The 23,250-nt window shown below is 41.8% G+C and overlaps 1 protein-coding gene and 1 pseudogene across 5 annotated transcripts in view; both read left to right on the plus strand.

Moving 5' to 3' along the window:
* Positions 1-23,250, plus strand: part of BLOC1S6 (biogenesis of lysosomal organelles complex 1 subunit 6) — a 72,647-nt gene that overhangs the window by 40,364 nt on the left and 9,033 nt on the right. For 4 of the 5 annotated variants that reach the window (XM_046009366.1, XM_046009365.1, XM_046009367.1 and 1 more), the window contains 4 exons: positions 6,882-7,018; positions 11,079-11,155; positions 15,739-16,243; positions 20,661-20,802. In XM_046009366.1, the coding sequence (XP_045865322.1) occupies positions 16,162-16,243; positions 20,661-20,802 (224 nt within the window). In that variant the 5' untranslated portion in view covers positions 6,882-7,018; positions 11,079-11,155; positions 15,739-16,161. The remainder of the gene's footprint in view (positions 1-6,881; positions 7,019-11,078; positions 11,156-15,738; positions 16,244-20,660; positions 20,803-23,250) is intronic. The other variant, XM_046009368.1, reaches the window with a different exon arrangement.
* On the plus strand, positions 13,316-13,910 carry LOC123944339 (annotated as a pseudogene).

Genomic DNA, 23,250 nt, shown 5'->3' on the forward strand with positions numbered 1-23,250 from the left:
GCCCCATAACTGTGGTCCTTCCCCACTGCTCTGTCAGTTTCTTCTTTGCTGTCCTGCCCACCACTGCCTTGAGGCCGTGTATTCAATTAACTTCCGTCTCTTTTGTTCTGCCTTGGGTGAATCCTTTCACCACATGCACCACCAGCCCCGACCTAATAGGGATGCCCCACAAATAATGGTAATAGTAGTCATAACAACAACAACAATAATTTTGTCCTAAAATGAGGTTGGTTTGAAATGAAAACACAGTGTAACTGTGCTCCCAGCCCTTTAAAAAGGCCACATACTTCTAAACCACTGACCTGGGCCCTCTAGCATATAGCCTGACTAATCATAGCTTCTTTGAGATTGCAACACAACACTGACCCTGGGGAAACAAGGAACAAGGCATTCCTAGAAAATCAAGGTGGAGCACATTAGTAAACAGCCTTTCCTAATGCTGGCAAGTCCACTTGGGCTCACACTAAGAATGCTTCCCCAGCACATCAATCCTACCACTTCTCAGTGCCTTCCCCTTAAAAACCCTGTGCTTGGTTGGAGACTTGGACCGTCTTTGGACATTAATTAGTCTACCATCTTCCCAGGTTACCTGGCCTCATGAGTAAAACAACCTTTCCTTTATTTTTTCTTTTAAGATTTATCTATTTATTTATTTATTTGCTTTTAAAGATTTTATTTATTTATTTGACAGAGATCACACGGAGGCAGAGATTGAGAGGAGGAAGCAGGCTCCCTGCTGAGCAGAGAGAGCCGGACGTGGGGCCGATCCCAGGACCCTGGGACCACCACCCGAGCCAAAGGCAGAGGCTTCAACCCACTGAGCCACCCAGACGCCCCCTATCTATTTATTTTTTTAGAGAGCACGTGACCACACGAGCAGGGGGAGGGGCAGAGGGTGAGAGGATCCCAGGCGGACTCTGTACTCAATGTGGAGCCCCTCAAAGGTCTCCATTTCAGGGAGATTCATTCAGAGATCATGAACTGAGCCAAAACTGAGTCAGTTGCTTAACTGACTGAGCCCCCCAGGTGCCCCTAGCAACCTCTCCTTTCTGACCAACACTTGTCCTTCAACTACTGACTTTCGAGGTTGAGCAGCTGAACTTGGGTTTTGGTAACAATGGGACAAGATCAGAATATAGAAAACAAAAATTAGGGGCGCCTGGGTGGCTCAGGGGGTTAAGCCTCTGCCTTCGGCTCGGGTCATGATCTCAGAGTCCTGGGATAGAGCCCTCTATCGGGCTCTCTGTTCTGCAGGGAGCCTGCTTCCCCCTCTCTTTCTCTCCCTGCCTCTCTGCCTCCTTGTGATCTCTCTCTCTCTTTCTGTCAAATAAATAAATAAAATCTTAAAAAAAAAGAAAGAAAACAAAAATCAGTGGCTTGTTAAAAAAAAAAAGAAATCCTAAAAAAATTTTAATGTGCGGTCAAGCTGGCTAAGATTAAAATAAATTTAATAAAAAATGTTTTTATATCAAAATTAAACTGGTACAAAGTTAAAATTTGGTCTTATCTCTGTTAAAAGAACAAAGTTTTCTTGGACTTTTAGTCTGCTTTTGATGAGGTTTTGTAAGTTTCTTTATCCTCTAAGTATCATTTCATAATGATACATGATCCTATTTAGATAAGTGCTTGCAAACCTTTTTTTTTTTGACATTTTTAGCAAACTTCCCCAAATCAAATTCTTTTTTTTTTTTTTAATGATTTTATTTATTTATTTGAAAGAGGGAGAGAGTGCACAAGAGGGGGCAAGGTCAGAGGGAGAAGCACTATGCGATAGGGGACTTGATCCAGGGACGCTCATGACCTGAGTTAAAGGCAGACCCTTAACCAACTGAGCCACCCAGACCACCCCTCCAATCAAATTCTTTAAAAAAAAAAGTCTTTTTGACTGGAAATATCCCAAAAGAGTTGTAAAACTAATTAGGCTTATTTACTATGTAAATTTGCATAGAAAATATTGTCAGATAAATAGTACTATGCCTTCTTTATATTTGTAAGATTGTGGCACATGTACACAAAGTCCATTCTGCTGTACACTAGGCCCCTTATTGCCACACTTTTGCCATCGTAATGTCCTTGTGTTATGGCAGCAGTCTGCAACTCAAAAAAATTAGTATTAAAATAGACACAGAGTGGTTATAAATTCAGTAAACAGTCAGGGCTATGAGAAGCCCAAGACAGCTGCTTGCTTCTTTCTGGCTCCTTGACAAACCCCATTTTTCGGTTTTTGCATTCCTTCCCCATCCATAGTATGTTTAAGATGACTCAGATTATGAATAGACAAAAGTGTAGAGACTTCTGTAGAATTTTAACACCTGCAATTGGACTTTATTAAGCTGCCACTTAGTAGGAGTTATCAATGTGTACTTGTTACTGTATTTGTGTTTTTTCTGGAGGGGTTAAAACCTTTCCTTGCTACAAGGCTGATGCTCTCACAGTAAAACAAAACAAAACAACTGTTTTTTTTTTTTTAAGATTTCATTTATTTATTTGACACACAGAGAGAGATCACAAGTAGGCAGAGCAGCAGGCGGGGTGGGGGGGAAGCAGGCTCCCCGCAGAGCAGAGAGCCTGATGCGGGGCGCGATCCCAGGACCCTGAGATCATGACCTGAGCCGAAGGCAGAGGCTTAACCCACTGAGCCACCCAGGCACCCCCAAAACAACTGTTAAAAATGATGTTTCCTATTTGGGTTATACTTTCCATCATCTCTAGGGATCAAGGCACCCATTCACTGGACAAATCATAGGATCCTTAACAAAACCTTACAAAACTCTAGAAATTCTGTCAGTATGCAACCTTCTTTGGATCCCTGCTGTTTTATGCCAATATGACCAGTTGCTATAAATCTCTAATGTTTTATGCTCAAGCCTGTCATCAACAGGTTAAGAAGCCTTCTTGGATCCTAGTGAAAGGAAACCTGCCTGTTACAGTCTAGAGCCTAATAATTTGGTATTGTAAAACATCATCAGAGGTAAACAGCCCTCAGGCCATTAAAGGGATTCTCCCAAGTGCTCCTGACCATTGACACTGCTCCAAAATGAAAAGATGTGGGAGATCTCTAAATCAAATTGACCCGGAAGAAGAGTAGCTGACATCCACGTGTAGACTACTTCCCAAGACGTCAGATCAAGACATCACACTTTAAGCATAAAACCCTTTTTCTTCTCCCGTCCTTTTCTGGTACTGGCCCAAAAGGATGGCATCCTCAGCTGTATCTCCCAGGTCATTACTAAGGAGGGACGGTAACCTCTTTTATTTCAGGCTAGGAAAAGAATCTAACTGCGCCTCTAATTTTCACAAGCAAAATAAGACCTCTTGTAACTGAACAAACATTAGTTTGCTCCTTTGGTGAGTCACAGAGAGAAACTATACTAGGTGGAGATGTCACATATAAAAAACTTTATTTGCAGCAAATACGGAGATCATGGGGATCTTTGTACATAGAGGTGGACATAAAATTGTGCATGTGTCTGAAGGAAACACACCTATCCATACATTGTATGTTAGGTCAATGAGGCTTATGTGCTCCTTGTGCAGAGATTTTGGCATTATAATGAAGTGAAGGTAAGAGTCATTACTCTGTGTGTCACTCCATGGTCCATCTGTACAGGTGTGAGTTGAAGGTTGAGCTTGAACTGTTCTGGGTGGTCTTGACCAGCTGGAGGTCTTGTCAAGGCAGCCATTATTGCTTAAAGGTCAGTTTCAGTTTCCAGCATGGGATGCCATGCCTCCTAAGGTCTCTTGCCCAAGTTAAGAGATAAGCTGGAAGAACGTAAGGAAAAATGTGGGACAAAAGTTGGTGGGTATAAGCAGGTGGGCAGTATAAGTCAGGTCTTGGGGTCTAGCTGGTGACAATCTCGTTGGTTGCTCTTCTTTTTTTTTTTAATATATTTTTTATTTATTTATTTGACAAGTAGGCAGAGAGGCAGGCAGAGAGAGAGGAGGAAGCAGGCTCCCTGCGGGGCAGAGAGCCCGATGTGGAGCTCGATCCCAGGACCCTGAGATCATGACCTGAGCCGAAGGCAGCGGCTTAATCCACTGAGCCACCCAGGTGCCCCGTTGTGTTGCTCTTCTAAACTGACATTGTTAAGTTAAAAAGGACACTTCTTTTGACAGGTCCCTATTTCCCTGGTTAGGCATAAATGCAAATTGAAGCATTGATCAAAAACTTCTCCTTAAGGTGCCTGGATGGCTCAGTCGTTAAGCATCTCCCTTCGGCTCAGGTCATGATCCCAGGATCCTGGGATCAAGCCCCACATTGGGCTCCCTGCTCCACGGGAAGCCTACTTCTCCCTCTCTCACTGTGTCTCTCTCTGTCAAATAAATAAATAAAATCCTTAAATAAAAACAAAACAAACAAAAAAACACACAAAAAAACGTCTCCTTAATCCTTAAAATCATTACAAAGTCTGCTGCTAAAGCAATAGCTGCCCCACACAAATTCTTAGACTCTCTGGTTACATTGTCCTGAATAATAGAAGAGCCCTTAAAAAAAAATAACTGAAGAGCCCTTGATTATCATTTAGCTCATCAAGGAGGTCTCTGTGCAGGGTCCAACACCACGTGCTAGGCCTGGATTTACTCTCCTGAGGAAGTTAAAACTGTTTGGCTTAAAAAAGGGAACTCTTCCCAAGGGGTCTTTCTCTGGCTTATATGATTTTGATTGGCATAGGTCCTAGGGACCATGGCTCTAAAGCACATTCCAAATATTGGGAATTCCCTGCTCATAGTAATCCTAATAATCTGGGGCATTGTATTCTCTCAAAAGCCTTAAATAGTTTACAGCTGCTAACCACCAAGCAAATGCTCTCCCTAAGGGTGGAACATGTAAGGAATGAGGAAAATACCCAACTTAAAGACTGTGAACCAGAAACCATGACCTATATCACAAAGGCTAAATTTTTAAAAGTTGTGAGTTATGGATACCACACAAAGGGGCAACAGAACCTGGGAACTGCAGAGCAGTAGCTGAGAGTGGTGCTAAGGCCATCATGTTTGATCACATCTCAAATGGGATGTGACTGAGAAGGGAAAATTGTTATAAAAGGGAAAATCGAAGGCCTCAAATGGTGTCACTTAGACAGAGTTCCCAAACCAGAGCTTAATACCCAGTCTAATGGCAGTTTCAACCTCCTAAAGAAACGTGGCCTTCACCAGTCAGTCAGGAAATGTTTCTTTCCATCAGTGCCAAGGAGTCTGTCGCCTGGGTCCTCTCCATCCTCCCGAAGAAAGATGAGGTAGCGTGCATGAGAAGACCCCTGGCTTTTCCCCTAGCAAACAGCTTCCTCTGGAACAGTCCTTCTGTTTTGCTAGTAACCTTCTTGTCCCCACCCTCTGCCTGTAAAAATCTTTCCATTTTGGACACCTCCTCAGAGCACCTCTCTGCTGGCTAGATGGGGTGCTGTCTGACCCATGAATTGTTGAACAAAGCCAATTAGGTCTTCAAATTCACTTGGTTGAATTTTGTTACTTAACAGGCCATAGGGCAACCAGAACTGGCAAAATCCTGCTATAGTTACTGACATTAAGGAATTAGTTCTGCCAGGTTTATGATGAAATACAGACAGATTATATTTATCTCTTTATGTAAATTAAATTAGAGTTCATTGTTCCCCATGAGAACACATAACAGAGACTTTTCTAAAACCTTAAAAAGGAAAATGACTCTTTAGCTGTGTTAAAAGTTAAACTGAGGTATATTAAACATTTTCAGAGTTTATTTGAGCAGAAATCAATTTGAATCGGGCAGCATCCAGTCTAGCAGACAGAAAGGAGCATCAAGGAGCTGTACAAAATGAAAGACTTTCACAGGCAGAAAGGAGCAGGAACTGGGAATTTATAGTGGTGAGAAAGCAGATTGCTTACTGTTTATTGCTTATTGCAAAGTTACTTTCCTTTAGGAGATGGTAGAAGTCTACCAGGCACATGGCCTAACTAGTGCTCACCAGGTGGTTTCTGATTGAACTGGTTTAAACTTCCATTTCTGGGAGAGCCAAAAATGTATTTACATCTGGTTTGGTGAACTGGGGCTTCAGTGCCTTTGTTTGGGGACTGTTGTCTTGTTTTTAACAGCTGTTAATAAAAATTAATGCTTTTAAATGTGCTTTTTCATCTAGTACATTAAATGAGCAGTTTAGAAAAACAAAAGATGAAGGTAAGTGAATAAATTTAAAGATGTCACTTTCATAAGATAATTTAAAACATGTTGATAGGAAATTTATAGGAAGGCCAAAGACTAGGGCAATAATTTTAAAATAACTTGATTCATTGGATTTTTTAAAAAAATACTTTGTTTATTTATTTATTTATTTGAGAGAGAGATTGAGCGCATGCCAGGGCAGGGAGGGGCAGAGGGAGAGGGACAAGCAAACTGTGTTAAGCATGTCTTGACATGGGGCTCAATCCCACCATCCTAAGATGATGACCTGAGCCAAAACCAAGAGTCAGACATGCTTAATTGACTGAGCCACCCAGGTGCCATGATTCACTGGATTTTTTTTTTTTTAAGATTTATTTATTTGTCTGAGAGAGAGAGAGAGAAAGAGAGCTTACACAGCAGGGGGAGGGAGAAGCAGGCTCCCTGCTGAGCAGGGAACCTGGTGCAGGACTCGATCCATCGCAGGACCCTGGGATCATGACAGAGCCCAAGGCAGAGGCTTAACTAGCTAAGCCACCCAGGAGCCCCTCCAACTTCTTTTCCTGATGAAAAACAAAACAAACAAACAAACAAAACACACAAAAAACACCCAAACCAAACCAGAGGCACTGAGAGATTAAGTGCCTTAATTCAAATCTTATAACTGATATAGTTGACATCTGTTGCTTTGGTTGGACCAATTTCCTTCCTCCTTTTGGTAATAGGACTGTAATTTTCCTTTAAGGAACTACTCCTGTGCCTTTCTAGAACTCCTAACAGGACTGTCACCAAGGGGCTCCTCCTCTCTCCACTACACGCACGTGACCCACACTGGCACATCAGGATCTTCTACAGCCTCTGGAAGCAGAGACCGATATACAGGTAGGTATTGTGATCCAAGTAATGCAAGGTGTTTTTGTTTTTGTTTTCAACAGAGTGAAATAAGTGAATTCTAGGAGTGAGTTGGCTTCACTTGAGAACTGTAAGAATTATGAAAACCTGGAGCTGTTTTCCAGAGAGAACTGCTGGAGTGAAGCCAACATGGAGGAAAGTCTAGTGGAGAATGAAAAGAGAGAGGGAGAAAGATATTCTTGATTTCATTTGGGGAAATGAATATAGCTATCCCTGAAGCCAGATCAACTCCTGGATTTTCTTTATTTATTTGACAGAGACACAGCGAGAGAGGGAACACAAGCAAGGGGAGTGGGAGAGGGAGAAGCAGGCTTCCAGAGCAGGGAGCCTTATGCAGTTTGATCCCAGGACCCTGGAATCATAACTTGAGCCAAAGGCAGATGCTTAACGATTGAACCACCCAGGCGCCCCTAACCTGGATTTTCAAGTTCAGTGACTTAATAAATTCCTTGTTTGGCTTGATAAGTTTGGACTAATTCACTTGCAATTTTAAAAAATCCTAATACAGCTAATAAAAGTCTTAGTTATGATTGAAATATATCTTCTGACATCACATCCTTTGCTATTTCCACTGCTGCATATTTCAGAAAGGTACCCCACGCATAAATGTCAAAAAGGATCAGGTGCTGGGGCGCCTGGGTGGCTCAGTGGTTTAAGCCTCTGCCTTCGGCTCAGGTCATGATCTCAGGGTCCTGGGATCGAGCCCCGCGTCGGGCTCTCTGTTCGGCAGGAAGCCTGCTTCCTCCTCTCTCTCTCTCTGCCTGCCTCTCTGCCTAGTTGTGATCTCTCTCTGTCAAATAAATAAATAAAATCTTTAAAAAAAAAAAAAAGGATCAGGTGCTGTTGTGGGAGACTTGAGAAACTGCCCTCTTTTCTTTTTAAAGATTTTATTTATTTATTTGACAGAGAGAGAGATCACAAGTAGGCAGAGAGGCAGGCAGAGAGAGAGGAGGAAGCAGGCTTCCTGCAGAGCAGAGAGCCCGATGCGGGGCTCGATCCCAGGACCCTGAGACCATGACCTGAGCCGAAGGCAGCGGCTTAATCCACTGAGCCACCCAGGCGCCCGAAACTGCCCTCCTTTCGAGGAGACAACCTGCCCTGTGTTCTAGGTTCTGTTCAAGTTTTCATTTTTTTTTTTAAACAGATTTTATTTATTCATGAGAGATGGGGGGAGGGGCAGCCGGGGAGAGACAGTGAGAGAGCAGCCGGCAGAGGGAAAAGCAGGCTCCCCTTGGAGCAGGGAACCCGATGCAGGACTTGATCCAGGGATCCTGGGACCAGGACCTGAGTCAAAGGCAAAAGCTTAACCACACCTAGGTGCCCAAGTTTTCATTACTTAAAATTTATTTATTTATTTATTTGAGAGAGAGAGAGAGAGAGAGAGAGAGCATGCATGGAAGAGGCAGAAGGAGAGGGAGAGGGGCAAGCAGACTCCCTGCTGACACAATGCGGGGTTGGCCAGGACCCAGAGATGATGACCAGAGCCGAGGTCAGACACTTAACAGACTAAGCCACCTAGGTGCCCCTCAAGTTTTCATTTTTAAAATAATATCAAAAGGATGAGAATACAAGCCACAGACTGAAGGGGAGAAGATATTTGCACAAGACATATCTGATAAAGGACTGTTACTCAAAATATACAGAGAACTCTTAAAATTCAACAAGAAAACAAACAACCTGATTAAAAAATGGGCAAATGGGCCACCTGGGGGGCTCAGTGGGTTAAGCCTCTGCCTTCGGATCAGGTCGTGATCTCAGGGTCCTGGGATCGAGCCCCACATCAGGCTGTCTGCTCAGCAGGGAACCTGCTTCCCTGCCTCTCTCCCTGCCTCTCTGCCTACTTGTGATCTCTGTCTGTCAAATAAATAAAATCTTTAAAATAAATAAATAAATGGCAAAAGATCTAAATAGAACTTCACCAAAGAAGACAAACAGAAGCAAATGAGCATATGAAAATATCCACATCATATGTTATTAGGAAATGCAATGTAAAACAACTATGAGATACCTCTATACACCTATTAGAAGGCCAAAATCCAGAACACATACATCGACAAATGCTTGTGACAACGTGCAGCATAAAAACTCTCATTCATTGCCAGTGGGAATACAAAATGGAACAGCCCCTTTGGAAGACAATTTGGCAGTTTCTTAAAAAACGAAACACACTCTTACCCTACAGTCCAGTAATGTTGCTCCTTGGTATTTACCCAAAGGAGTTTAATGACTTAGGTCTACACAAAAATCTGTCCATGGATACCAGCTTTATGCATAATTGCCAAAACTTGGAGGTAACCAAGATGTTCTTCCATAAGTGAATGGATAAACTGTGATATATCTGAAACTGGTTAAAGTTGAACAAAAATCACAATGGCCGCACTAAGGCTTCAGCAAAGCTTGATTTTAATTTTTTTTTAATATTTTATTTATTTGACAGAGAGAAATCACAACTAGGCAGAGAGGCAGGCAGAGAGAGAGGAGGAAGCAGGCTCCCTGTGGAGCAGAGAGCACGATGTGGGGCTCGATCCCAGGACCCTGGGATCATGACCTGAGCCGAAGGCAGAGGCTTTAACCCACTGAGCCACCCAGGTGCCCCAGCAAAGCTTGATTTTAAAGTAGTCTTTTTCCTCCCTTCTGCAAACCTCCCCTCCTCCCTTCTTAGCCTTTTGTTTCAAGAAGCAGGTGCCAACCCTCAAGACAAGTGGAAGGAGGCCAGTAGCATGTAAGCACTTCCTGTCACAACCAGCTAGACCCTGTATTTCCTTATAAAAGCCTCAGCTCCTGCCTCTAGGTGGGCTTGCAGGTTTTGAAGGCCATGGCTTGCTGCAGCCTTCTTGGCCAGTCAGAGCAATAAAGCTATTGTGCCTCTTTATCCTAAACTTTGTCTTCGCCTTTTATTTTGGCTCTGAAGCATGGAGGTTGGTTTTTGACAACACATCTAGACCATGGAATATTACTCTCTGGCAAAAAGAAATGAGTCACCGAGCCACAAAAAGACATGGAGGAAACTTAAATGCATATGACGGCATGAAAGAAGACAATCGAAAAATGCTACATACTGTATGATTCCAAATATATGAAGACAAACTGTAGAGTAACAAGATCGGTGATTGCCAGCGTTTGGGGGAGGGATGGATGACTACGCAGTGCACAGAGAAGTTTTAGGGCAGTTCAACTCCCCTGTACGATACTAATAGTAGTGGATACATGTCATCATATATTTGAGCAGTCCTATAGAATATACAACACAGTGAATCTTAATGAAAACTACTGGATGGGGGGTGGGTTTCTTAAAAATTTACTCTCAATTTTGCTGCAAACCTAAAATATCTCTAAAAATAGTTTAGGGGTGCCTGGCTGGCTCAGTCAGTGGAGTGTGTGACTCTTGATCTTAGGGCTGTGAGTTCGAGCCCCACATTGGGTATGGAGATTACTTAAAAGCAAAATCTTTAAAAATAAATAAATAAAAATAAAATACAGCCTATTTAAAACATTTCAAAACCCATTGCTTTTGACCTCTGCATATATCTTACAAACATTTGGTGGCAAGGTTAAGAGAATGTGTTGGTGAAATAATCCATACCTAGTGCAAGGAAGGAACTGTTAACCTTAAAAAGAAAACTTGTCAGTTATTTTACCAGCAAAAAATGAGTTTATGCAGGAATAACAAAGACTTGCAATGGGAGGCATACACACTACATCAAAAACTAAAGGCAAATCCAAGAAGAATGATACTTTATGGAGAAGGAGGAGGAAATTGGATCGTTTTGAGTACAAGTCCCTTGGAGGAAAGCAAAAGTTCAGTGTGAGGAGTTTCTCATTGGCTGAATTGTAGCAGTAGTTGATTTCTTATAGGAGATGCAGTGTACATTTTTCTCTGTTGGGGCATGTAATTGATGATTCTTCCTGTTGAAGATTCTTCTGTTGGGACCTATAATTGACAATTCTTCCTGTAACTGAGTAGTAATGTTCTCCCCTTCTAGTCTCCTGACTCTACTTTAGTGAAGTTTTCCTTTATTAATTTTCACAGAATGATGGAAAGTGCAGCAGAGTTGCACCGAGTGGAAATATTTTAGCACTTTGTGACTACAAAAGAATATTTCTCATGTAAGTATATGAGAAAAGTGGTTAAAATTGCTTGAGCAACCTTTTAGCTTGGTTAGCCATAGGTAAGACGGTGAACTAGTTTTCCTTAGTACCCCAACTTCCTGATTTCCTATCTTCAGTTTCTTTCTTTCTTTTAAAAGATTTTATTTACTTCAAAGTAATCTCTATGCCCACTGTGGGGCTCAAACTCACAACCCTGAAATCAAGAATAGCATACTCTACCAAATGAACCAGCCAGGCACCCCTCCTTTCCTTTTTTATTATTTTGTGAGCATATACCTTGTGTGAGTGTGTTCAAATTTGCCATGCTTTAATCCACCAGAAGCAAAAGGTCATGGGCTGTAATGTCTTTCTCCTATTTATCTTTCCCTTTATCATCCCTTTTCTCTGTAGGCCCTGCTTCCTATATCTTTTTCACTCAAATCTCTTTCTTTTTTTTTTTTTTTTCAAGATTTTATCTATTTATTTGAGAGAGAGAGAGAGATGGAGAGAGCATGGGGGGTGGTGCAGAGCAGAGGGAGCAGCAGACTCCCCAATGAACGGGAAGCCCATTGAGGGCTCAATCCCAGGACCATGGGATCATGATCTGAGTCAAAGGCAGAAAAGGCAAGACACTTAACCAGCTGAGCCACTCAAGCACCCCCTCACTCAAATCTTTTTGTCCCCTCTCCTCCATTTTTGTTTTGTTTTTGGAAAAGGGTGGAGAAAAATAAAGGGGAAGATGAAGCAAATCCTGTGAGAGAAGTAGGTCAAACTGGGAGTAGATTTATCAATCTTAGAGCATTCTAAATATAGGACATCGTTCATCAATAAAAGGAATAGAAAGTCTTAATGTATGAACATTTTTTTCTTTACCTGAATCCCCCACCTACCTATTCCTTTTCAGTTAGCAAAAATAAAGGATGTAAGAAAATTTAAGGAAAACCACAAAATTGAGATGAATAAATGGTTTTGATGGATTACATTATATTTGCTCCTTCTCTTTTGGATTTCAAGGACCAATGGGCATGTTTTCCTTTTGCTATGAATACATACAGTATTTAACTCTTTCTGGACATCATTTCTTTGGACCAATTTCTTCAGAGTTATATGACTACACTTCATGTTATCTTTTGTTTTCTTAAGTTATTTTGTTCTAAAAGACTATACAACACCTTTTTCCTGTTAGGTTCTTTAGGTTCTTCTATTAACTGTTGAATCTGTGTTAGTTTTGTTTTCCCCGAAGCCAGCATCTTGAGGTCCTTGAGCCTGACGTATTGTTTTGCCACTTGTGGTGTTTTCTTCCTGTTGGAAGGCTTTACTATTTTTTTCTCTGCATATTACATTTTATCTGACCTTCAAGGTTTGGCTTAAGTTCATTTCCTCTTTTAAGTTTTAAAAATTTCTCTAGTTACTTCCCAGTTGTGTCCTATACAACTGTGCATTTGTGGTTAGCTGAATAATGGCCCCTGCCCCCAAAGGCATCCACTTTCCATTCTCTAGAATCTGTGATACAGATTTACATGGCAAAAAGTACCTTGCAGATGTGGTTAACTTAAGGACATTGAGATTGGAGAAGTTATCTTAGGTTATGCAGGGGGGCTTAATGTCATTGTAAGGGTCCTTCTGAGAGGGAGGCTAGAGGAGCTGAGTGGGAGAAGAGGTGATTCCACAATGGTAGTAGAGGGAGAAAAGCCAATGAGACGTGGGGCCAGGAGTCAAGTAACAAAGGCAGTCTCTAAAGCTGGAAAAGACAACGAAGCAGATTCTTCTTCAGACCCTCCAGAGTAACCAGCCCTACCAACAGCTTGATTTTAGCCCGATGAGGCTGATAGCGAACTTGTGACCCCCAGAACTGTCAGAAAATAAATCTGTATTGTTTTAAGTTACTGAATTTGTGGTAATTTGTTATAGCAACAGTAGGAAACTAACATGACATCATTATACCCTTAATAATCCTCTAGGTCTGCTCCACATAATTTAGCACTTTACTGTCATGTTCTCCAAGCCTACTACATTAAGTGGTAGAATATAAATTCTTGGTGGACAGGAACCAGAATTTCTACCTCTTTTTTTTTTTTTTTAACACCCTACAATGTCTAGTCCAATCTTAGGAACTGAGGTATTTGGAATGGATTGAAGCATAAAAGAAAATGGCCCCTTTCTGTATCCACTGCTGCCATGGTGCCCAAGAAAAAGCTTTTAGTGAAAGGGAGCCAAAAAAAAAAAAAAAAAGAAGAAGCAAGTTCTGAAGTTTACCCTTGACTGCACTCACCCTCTAGAAGATGGAATCATGGACGGTGCCAATTTTGAGCAGTTTCTGCAAGAGAGAATCAAGGTGACCAAATAAACAGGCTTGGACTTAAAAAAGAAAAGAAAAGAAGTGAATGGAAGAGCTGGAATCTTGGTGGAGGGGTTCTAACCATTAAAAGGAGCAAGAGCAAAATTTCTGTAACTTCTGAGGTGTCTTTTTCTAAAAGGCATTTGAAATATCTCACCAAAAAATATCTGAAGAATAATCAAGGTGACTGGTTATGTGTGATTGCTAACAGCAAAGAGAGTTATGAATTGCATTACTTCCAGATGAACCAGGAGAGGGAAGAGGAGGATTAAAACTCATTTGGAATATTTTGCATGAGTTCTCAAATAAAGAGAGAAGGAGAGAGAGAGAGAGGACAGCCCCTACCAATGGGGAGATGAAAGATATTTTGAAAGACATATGTGAATCAATGAACTTACTTCTTCAGCATCAAATTCTAATCTTGTGCTTTGAGCTCTCTCTCAAATGCAGTGTTAGGTGCACAGTACCTGCATAATGGAGGGTGGAACAGTGGATCTTCAACAAACACTTGATGTATTGAGCTGAAATCTGCAGGGGAAAGATGGAAAAGGAGAATGAGAAAAGAAAGATGGGTCTGGCAGAAAGTCCTCCTTGTCTCTTTCACTGATGCCTTTTTTATTAAAGTAAAATGTTGAAAAAGAAACTTCATCAAAATTTCTAACATGACTCTTACCTGAAAGCAAAAGAGAAGAAAGGACAAGATAGTAAAAATAGCAGGGTGTGACAGTTTAATTTCATCCTATTAAATTCAAACAACCAGTCTTTTAAAATCCAAGTAATATGGCTGAACACTGTGCTAGGAGATAAAGAGGTTACAGACAACCTGCAGGACACAGGTCTCTTCTAAAGGACCTTAATATGTAGTTGGGATAATACTAATAATCAACTAGGATTACCAGGCAGTTTATTGCCATCTTGTGTGATTCAGATTTTGGAGATAATAGGTATTTGGAATTTGGCTCTAGACAATCAATACTTCATTCATTCAGTACACATTTATTGAAAATCCATTATGGTTTTTTCTGAGTAAGACTTTCTGCTCAGGGTTTAAAATCTAATAAAAGGAAGTCAAAGGAAATAACTCATAAAAATGGATTAAGTGCTAAATAGCAAGATGCTTTGTAGTTAAGAAAAGATTATTACTATAATTTCTGAAAGTTGAAAGGGGAGGGGAATTGTGAATTATTTTAAAGGTATTATTTAGATCAAGCCTTGAAGGATGAGTAGGACTTTGAAAAGAATAGAATATTCCAGGCTGAAACATGAGCAAGAACACTGAAGACATCAAAGGGCATAGTTTTAGTCGTATGTTGGGAAGGAACAAAGGATGTTTTAAGGGTAGTGCATTATTTTATTGTCATGGTAACAAATTACCACAAACTTAAAACAACAAATTTATTTTCTTATAGTTCTGTGGGTCAGAAGTCTAACACAGGTCTCACTGGGGTAAAATTAAGGTGTCAGCAGGACTGAGTTCCATTCTAGAGGCTCTAGGGATGAATTTCACTTCATTGTCTTTCCAGCTTCTAGAGGTTACCACAGAACTGGCAGGCAAAGCCTTTCTAATCATTCTTCATAGTCACGTCTCTCTCTGCCTCCCTCTTCATTTTGAAGGCCCTTGTGATTGCATCTGGCCATTGTAGTAATCCAGAACAATCTGTTTTAGAGCCAAATGGTTAGCAACTTTAACTATTCTTTGTGGGTGAAATTTAACATATTTGCAGGTTCTGGGGGTTAAGATTGTGTACATTTTGGGGGGGCATTATTCTGCTTACCACAGGTAGTGAGAGGAAAGGAGACCAAAAGGGTGTGAATGGACTGTTAAGAGCAATGGGGAGCAGGTGCATGTTTCTGAGGCTTGACATAAATCCACATTTAAAAAAATTTTTTTTTTTTTGGCTGCCCCATAAAACACCGAACTGGCAATTTGGGGGTGCAACATCAGAAAGCCATTATTACCCTCAAGGTGAGATGGTCTAAGGTAGGGAGGGAATAGCTGATCTTTGTATTTGGCCTGAGGCTGCCTCTACCCGTTTCTGAGTTTTTTCATTAAAATCATGACATCATCCCGCAGGATCTCTATATGGGCAGTTTCCGGTAATTTGGATCAATTTGTCCAGTAGATACTGCAACCCAGGCCTTAAAATCATTCACCTACAGTCAACAAGAGGAGACCGGAATCCTGGCAAATCTCCAGTTAGCAAGTATGAAGCTCAAAGAGCTAAACACTCTTTTTTTTTTTTTTTAATGTTCTAAACCGCAGGAAAACCACGCAGTTATTTTCTTAAAGCGTTTCCTTAACACAAACAAAAGCTGTGCCTGCTTCGATGAACAAAGTCTGACTGCGCGATCACATTCAACACTAAGTTCTTCCCTTTCGCGCGACCCACCCGCTCCGCCACCACCGGTCGCAAGAACACGACCCCGGCTCCGCAGACTCTAATGACAGCGCGCCCTCTACCCTACTACGACGTCAGCGCGGAGTGCCAGCAGCACCGCGGGTAGTGGTCCGACCGGTGGAGGCTAGAAAAGTGGGGCGGACCCGCGGTCACACCATCCTCCGCCTTCGTCATTTCCGGGTGCGACCGCCGCTTCTGTCCGGCTGAGCGCTGGACGCCTTGGGTCCTCTCGTATTGCATCTGGCCGTCTGCGCAGCTGCCCCTTCCCTGTTCCCAGCGGGAAGGACATGAGTGTTCCTGGGCCGACGTCCCCGGACGGGGTCCTAGCAGGGCCACCCCACGGCCTCGAGGCCGGGAAGCTGACGCCGGGTACGTGCAATGGGGCGGGGCGGACGGCCGGGACCCGAGTGGCTGGGTCTTCCCGGCTCCTTCGCGCCGCAGAGCTGCTGGTCTCTGAGGCTCTGGCCCCAGCGCGGAAGTGGGGCATAGCGTCCGCCCCGGTGCGGAACTGAATGAGTGGGAAACGAAGTCTGGAGGGGAGGCGGTGTTGGGGGGGGGGGGCGGGTGATGGTGAGGTCATTCTGCGTTTGTGTGTTGACTCCAGCACGTTGTTGGCTGTTGGTTATGTTAGCAGTGGAGGATGAGTCTGTCAGAAAGATGATCGGTTTTGTCGTTCAGGGAATTGAGGTATCCAAGTATTATTGACCACACACTCATGAAGTGCTGCCTTGCTTGTTGACCTTCCTCTAGCAGCTTTCTCACCCTGAGTTCCTGGAGAGATTTAAGCCCGAATACCCAAAGGCATTCATTGACTGTAATAAATTGTCTTGCCTGGCATCCTGAATGGTACTATTTATGTACCATCCTTAGGAGAATTGAGAAAATAGTCAAAACAGTTTCTGTTCAGATGAGGAACCCCAAATGAGGAAGGCTGCAGGGCTTTAGATGTGTTTCGTTTACCTCCAGTTCTAGGAATATAGGGGCTGCTTAAAAATAGTGCTTTCAGCCCTTTCTTGGTCATGCTCTTCCGTGATCGCCCCCTCTTTACTCTTTCATAAGCTGCTTCTATTAATATGACTTCCTTGTGTATATGTGCAGCTTGGGTTCACTTGCCTCTCCATCTGCTTTCTGGATATTTTGACATGGTTGTTTACTCTAACCTCGCATTTAGGGTGTGCATAAGTAAAAGTTAATGTCTGATTCTGTTAATGGTGCCAAGTCACTCTCAGTTCAAACTTCAGCATTACTCTTGACTTTCCTCTCACTTGCCTCCTACCTCTATTTAGGGGATTCTGCTATGCAGTTTCCCTCTCCTTTCTCCAGTTTCACTCTCAAGGACAGTTCTAAGGCTATCCACTTCCAGTCTCTTACTCTTCCACTGTACCTGTCCCGCTATTGTCTTATCACTTCCCCAAAATACAGCTCCAGTCATATAATTTTCTTGCTTGGAAACCTTAAAATGTCTCCTTACTACTTGCTAACCAAAGAGCCAAACCCCTTGACACTCAGGGTTCCTCATAGGCTGGCCACATGGTCTTATAAGATCACTGTTGCATATGTCCTATGTTCTAGACGCTCCGAACTATGTCCTCTCTCTAGAGCAAGCCCATATTTCCACCTTTCCTTATATTGCCTTTTTTTTTTTTTTTTTTTTAAACCATATGGTATTCCTTCCACTCCTTAGAACTCTTACCCATTTAGGGGCACCTGGGTGGCTCAGTAGGTTAAGCCGCTGCCTTCGGCTCAGGTCATGATCTAGGGGTCCTGGGATTGAGTCCTGCATCGGCCTCTCTGCTCAGCAGGGAGCCTGCTTCCCCCCACCTCTCTCTGCCTGCCTATCTACTTGTGATCTCTCTCTCTGTCAAATAAATAAATAAAATCTTTTTTTTTAAAGATTTTTATTTATTTATTTGACAGAGAGAGAGCACAAGCAGGCAGAGAGGCAGGCAGAGAGAGAGGAGGAAGCAGGCTCCTGGCTGAGCAGAGAGCCTGATGCGGGGCTCGATCCCAGGACCCTGAGATCATGACCCGAGCCGAAGGCAGAGGTTTAACCCACTGAGCCACCTAGGCGCCCCAAATAAATAAAATCTTTAAAAAAAAAAAAAAAAAGAACTCTTACTCATTTGGAAATAGTGGCCTTCAAAGATTGTTAGTAGGAGTATAAATTGGTGCCCTATCTTAGGAAGGCAGTTTTGCAATGTCCGTTTAAGAAATGTATAAACCGTTTATCCCATCATTCTATTTCTAAGAATTTATCCTACAGAAACATTGACATGGATATGCAAAGACAAGCAAGGAAACTAATGATAACATTGTTTGAAATAGCAAAAAGTGAAAATAACCTAAATACATATTCTTAGGTATCTTAGTCTACATGGGCTGCTACAACAAAATACCATAGGCTGGGTGGCTTAAACAACAGACACTTATTCTTTAAAGTTCTGGAGTTGTACGAAGTCCAGGATCTATATGCTGGCCAATCAGGTCCTGGTGAGATCCCTCTTCTGGTGTTGCAGACAACTGCCTTCTCACTGTCTCCTCACACAGTGGAGGGAGAGAGTTTTGGATTCTCTTTATCTTTTAAGAATAATAACCCCATCATGGGGCCCCACCTTCATGTCTTTATCTAAACCTCATTATTTTCCAAAGGCTCTACCTCCAAATACTTTTATGTTGGAGGTTGGGGCTTAAACAGAAGAATTTTGGGGTGGGGGAGGGATACAAATGTAACAGAGAATAGTCCATAACAGAAAACTAGTAAACAAAAAATTGTAGAATTCTATTATGTTAGAAAGAATGTAGTGGATGTATATATGTGCATATGGAAGGATATCTAAAATGTATATTTAAGAGAAGAACAATATGTGTTGTATTTCATTTACGATTAAAATAGGGTTGGTTTTGTTTTTTTTTTTTTTTTAAAGATTTTATTTATTTATTTGACAGAGAGAGAGCAGGAGAGCATAGGCAGGGGGAACAGCAGAGGGAGAGGGAGAAGCAGGCTCCCCGCTGAGCAGGGAGCCTGACGTGGGGCTCGATCCCAAGACCCTGGGATCATGACCAGAGCTGAAGGCAGTTGCCCAACCAACTGAACCACTAGGTGCTCCTAAAAACAGGGTTTATGCATGGATATGCAGAAATAATTTTTTTGAAGCCTGTGTATGAAACTACAGAGTGATTGGAGTAAGGGAGTGAAAAAGTGTTTTTTTTTAAAAGATTTTATTTATTTGCTTAAATATTTTATTTATTTGACAGAGAGAGAGAAAGCACGCACGAGCACACAAGCAGTGGGAGTGGCAGGCAGAGGGAGGAGGAGAGAGGCAAGCTTCCCTCTGAGCAGGGAGCCTGATGTGGGGCTCGATCCCAGAGTGGGATCATGACTTGAGCCTAAGGCAGACGCCCAACTGACTGAGCCACCCAGGCACCCTTAAGATTTTATTTTTTAAGAAATCTCTACACCAAACGTGGGGCTTGAACTCATAACCCTAAGACCAAGTCACGTACTTTACCAACTGAGCCAGCCAGGTGCCCCAAGAAAGAGTATTTTTACTTTTCAGATTATACTTCTCTCTTTTGTATTTCAAGTTCTTACAATGAGTGATACTTAAAAAGAAAATTCTATCCATTCTGAAAGCTTAAGCTCCAGTTCCCACACTTCCTTTTAGAAGTTGTTCCCAGACTTCCCAGATGAACATGATCTTTCTGTCCTCTGAATTCCCATAACAGTTTCTTTTTCTCTAATGGCACTTCTTATATATTATGATTCCCTGCCCTTTCAGAGAAGGGCAGTTGCTTAATTTATTCTTATAACCTTGGAAACTGGTACACTGTACCTGGTATTAATACTAGTGTGTATCTATTGGTTCTTGTATGAGTAGGGTAAAGACCCCTTTCTTTTTCCTTAATCTCTCACTTTACCTCTCTTACTTTACCTCTCAAGATAAAGTACCTTGAATTTAGTGACTTGATGTATTTAGAAATGTAAGTTAGATTCTCCCATAATTAGCCAGAAGATTGGGGTAGAGTAGGGGGAGGTCTGTGAGTTAAAGGTCTGTGAGTTTGCTGTGTTACTGTTACTTGGTAGGAGTAGTGAATGATGGGTCTTGATTTTAGATGTTTTTGAATGGCCGATATAAGTGCTTACACTGTTATTCAAAGGAGAAGTATGAAGCATAGTTCCTGGCATTACGTTGAGATTTGCATGCAATTATTATACACTATTTTCTATGGTAAATTAAGGCGCTAAGTCTCAAGAGAAATCTTTTGAAAGTCTTCTCCGAACAAATGATAAAACAACCTTCCTTTTACATGTAAATAATATATCAAGCTATATGCAAAGTAAATGTTGACCCACATTTTTACTTACATTCAATTGAAGAAAAAATTTTTTTAGGCATTGCATTTCTGCATGCTTTTGAAAAGAATGTATTGTTTTCATTCAGTGACTTTCCCACTTTTAGGCCTCAGACTCTTAGTAATCCATTGAAAACTGTAAATCCTCTGCCCTTGAAAATACGTAAACATACAGAATATGTTTTGCAGGTGTTAATGTTCTCTTAATCCAGACTTTTCTTTATACTAGTAGTTTAAAAACATTTTTTGAGTGTTCATATCCTGTTTTTTAGAGGACTCTCAGCAGGTAAAACTAAAAAAAGCAAAGGAAGTATGCCTGTAGTATCCTGTGTGTGTGCTGTGAACCCCACTGCCAACCCCCTCCCTCCCCACTACTCTCTTACTTCCATGTCCATTTACACAACTCCTACATCTAATTTTTTTCTGGGGACAGGTTTAAGTGACGCTTCGCCAGATGAAGGGTTACTAGAGGACTTGACTGTAGAGGACAAAGCTGTGGAGCAGCTGGCAGAAGGATTGCTTTCTCACTACCTGCCAGATTTGCAGAGATCAAAACAAGCTCTTCAGGAACTCACGTGAGCTAACAGAAATCTTAGATGCACTCATTTCCCCTTTGGCATAGTTATAACTTACTATATATGTGTATATAAACTGTATTAAGGTATAACATTTTGTAACATTGAGTAGTTCTGTCTTTAGTGGTGGCAGTTGGGAGTGAAGGAGTACTTAGTAATCTAAATGTAAAAAGTGAGATGTGCCCAGCTGGCTCAGTCCCAGAAGCAGGAGCACGTGGCTCTGCATCTTGGGGTCCTGAGTTCAGACTCCACATTGGGCATAGAGATTACTTAAATGAGTAAAACTTTAAATGTAAAAAGTGATACGAAACACTTTTAGAGTGTTTGGTCTTTTATAAGAGGTACCCCTAAATCTGATCTGGACTATTTGATTAGTTTTGGTGTTTTACCAGTATTTTATGAAAACATTGCCTACTGGGAGTGTTGCGGGATGGGCACACACCAGTTTTTTTTGTTTTTTTTTTTTAAGATTTTATTTATTTACTTGACAGAAAGAGATCACAAGTAGGCAGAGAGGCAGGCAGAGAGAGAGAGGGAAGCAGGCCCCCTGCTGAGCAGAGAGCCCGATGTGGGACTCGATCCCAGGACCCTGAGATCATGACCTGAGCCGAAGGCAGCGGCTTAACCCACTGAGCCACCCAGGCGCCCCACACACCAGTTTTTGAGTAGTGTTGCAAAATTGCCTCCGTAAGAGCCACATTTGTTTTCAGTCGCTGGTTCACATGAGTTGCCAAAAGTTTGTAAGTATCTTTTTTTGAAAGGACCCATTAATTCTAGGAGATAAGTCTACTTAACTAAAGGATTAGAGGATATACCAAGAGAAAAAAGGGATTTCATGAAGTAGGATCAATATGCAAAATAAATACTAACTTTATCAGCTCCCAGAAGAGCAGACTGAACTTGTACTTCCTCTTGGGTAGGACCTCGCTTGGTTGCCCAAACTGGCCTGTCATTTCTTTTCATGGTCATTAGCTATGAACCAGCTATGAGCTGCTGCTGCTCTAAGAGCTGCGCTTTGAAAACTTACCTTAAAAGCCTGTAGTAGGGCAAAAGGAGAGGATCAATCAACCACTGTCCATATTCTACATATTAGTAAGGAATGTTACAGTCCTTGGATTTGAAGGTGATAAATGAGTATGAAAGTGGTGCTGTGTTCTCTATGTGGGATCCTCCCGGAGTTAGGGAGTTGGCAGCTCTTCTGGTTTTCTGCTAGTTCCAGTGGCATTTTTTTTAATCCTTACTGTGTGGTGGTCTTTTTTTTTTTTTTTTTTTGGTTAAGTAGATCGAAGCAGTGATTTTAAAACAAAGCAGAACTAGAACATCTTAAACTTTTAATCTTATTTTACAGGCTCCCTAGACCACTTTTGATTAAGAAAACTGTAGAAAGTGAGTTAACTGCCACAAGCAAATGCCAGGCAGTGGCACGTGTCAGTTTTCCACAGAGTCCTGCTTTGCAGGGGTGTCTGAATGCACTGCTCGGGGTCTCCGGTCACACTTAACTGGAATCAGTCCTGGCAGAGTTTAGTCCACAGGTCGCTTCTCCCTGTATTTCTTTGTAAACTCTTCAGCGTTCTGAAAGAATTTTTTACGGCCCTTAGAGTATTGTTCAACTAGATCAGCTCTGAGTGAGTGCTCCGGCTGGTGGTCATTCACCAGTGCTATGAGGGACTGGATTACTTGGTCAGTTTTGGTTTCTGGCTTCCAGTTTTCAGCACTAATTACTGGCAGACAGACCTGCCCCTTTTCATCGATGTTCCAGTGATCAATCTTTGTTTTAAATGTGATCTTTGGTGGTTTGAATAGGTATCTGCTGGAAAGTTGATTTTGATTCTCAAGGCCCCGTATTCCCTATATTTGAAAGCCAGTGCATTTTTGTGGCAAAAAGTCATAAAAATTTTGTAGGGGAGTTTGGATGAAGTATGTCAAACTGAAGAAAGATAAACTCTGCAAGCAAAACATGTCTGGATAGCAGTTTGCTTACAGGGAGCTGGGAAGCACAGTTTAATTGCAGAGTTTAATTGATGACATTGACTACAATTCAGTGTTTTAAATAATCTCACTTACCTTCCAAGGCACCTAAGTGATGATGGTGATGATGATGATGATGATGATGGTAAACTCAGCTGCTGTTACTGTATAGACTACTTGCCCAGCACTTTGTATACTATATCTCAATCCTGACACCTTATGAAGTATTAATATTATTGCTGTTTTTAGTTGAGGAAACCGAGGTCCAAAAGGTCAGTAAATTGAAAAAGATTACACAGGCAGTCGTTAATGGTAGAATTCATAATTAAATATGATGAGTAAGCAGTTATTATACCTCTGTAGCATTAAGGAAAGATAAGAAAACGTCAGAGAAAGAAAAAAGAGAGGTGTTTTCTAGTAGTTGCCTCTTTCATCGCTCTCTGCACTCTGATCTCCACTGCTGATAAAGATTTAGGGAGA

Source organism: Meles meles, chromosome 6 (assembly GCF_922984935.1).
Source record: "Meles meles chromosome 6, mMelMel3.1 paternal haplotype, whole genome shotgun sequence".
NCBI classification, from domain to species: Eukaryota; Metazoa; Chordata; class Mammalia; order Carnivora; family Mustelidae; genus Meles; species Meles meles.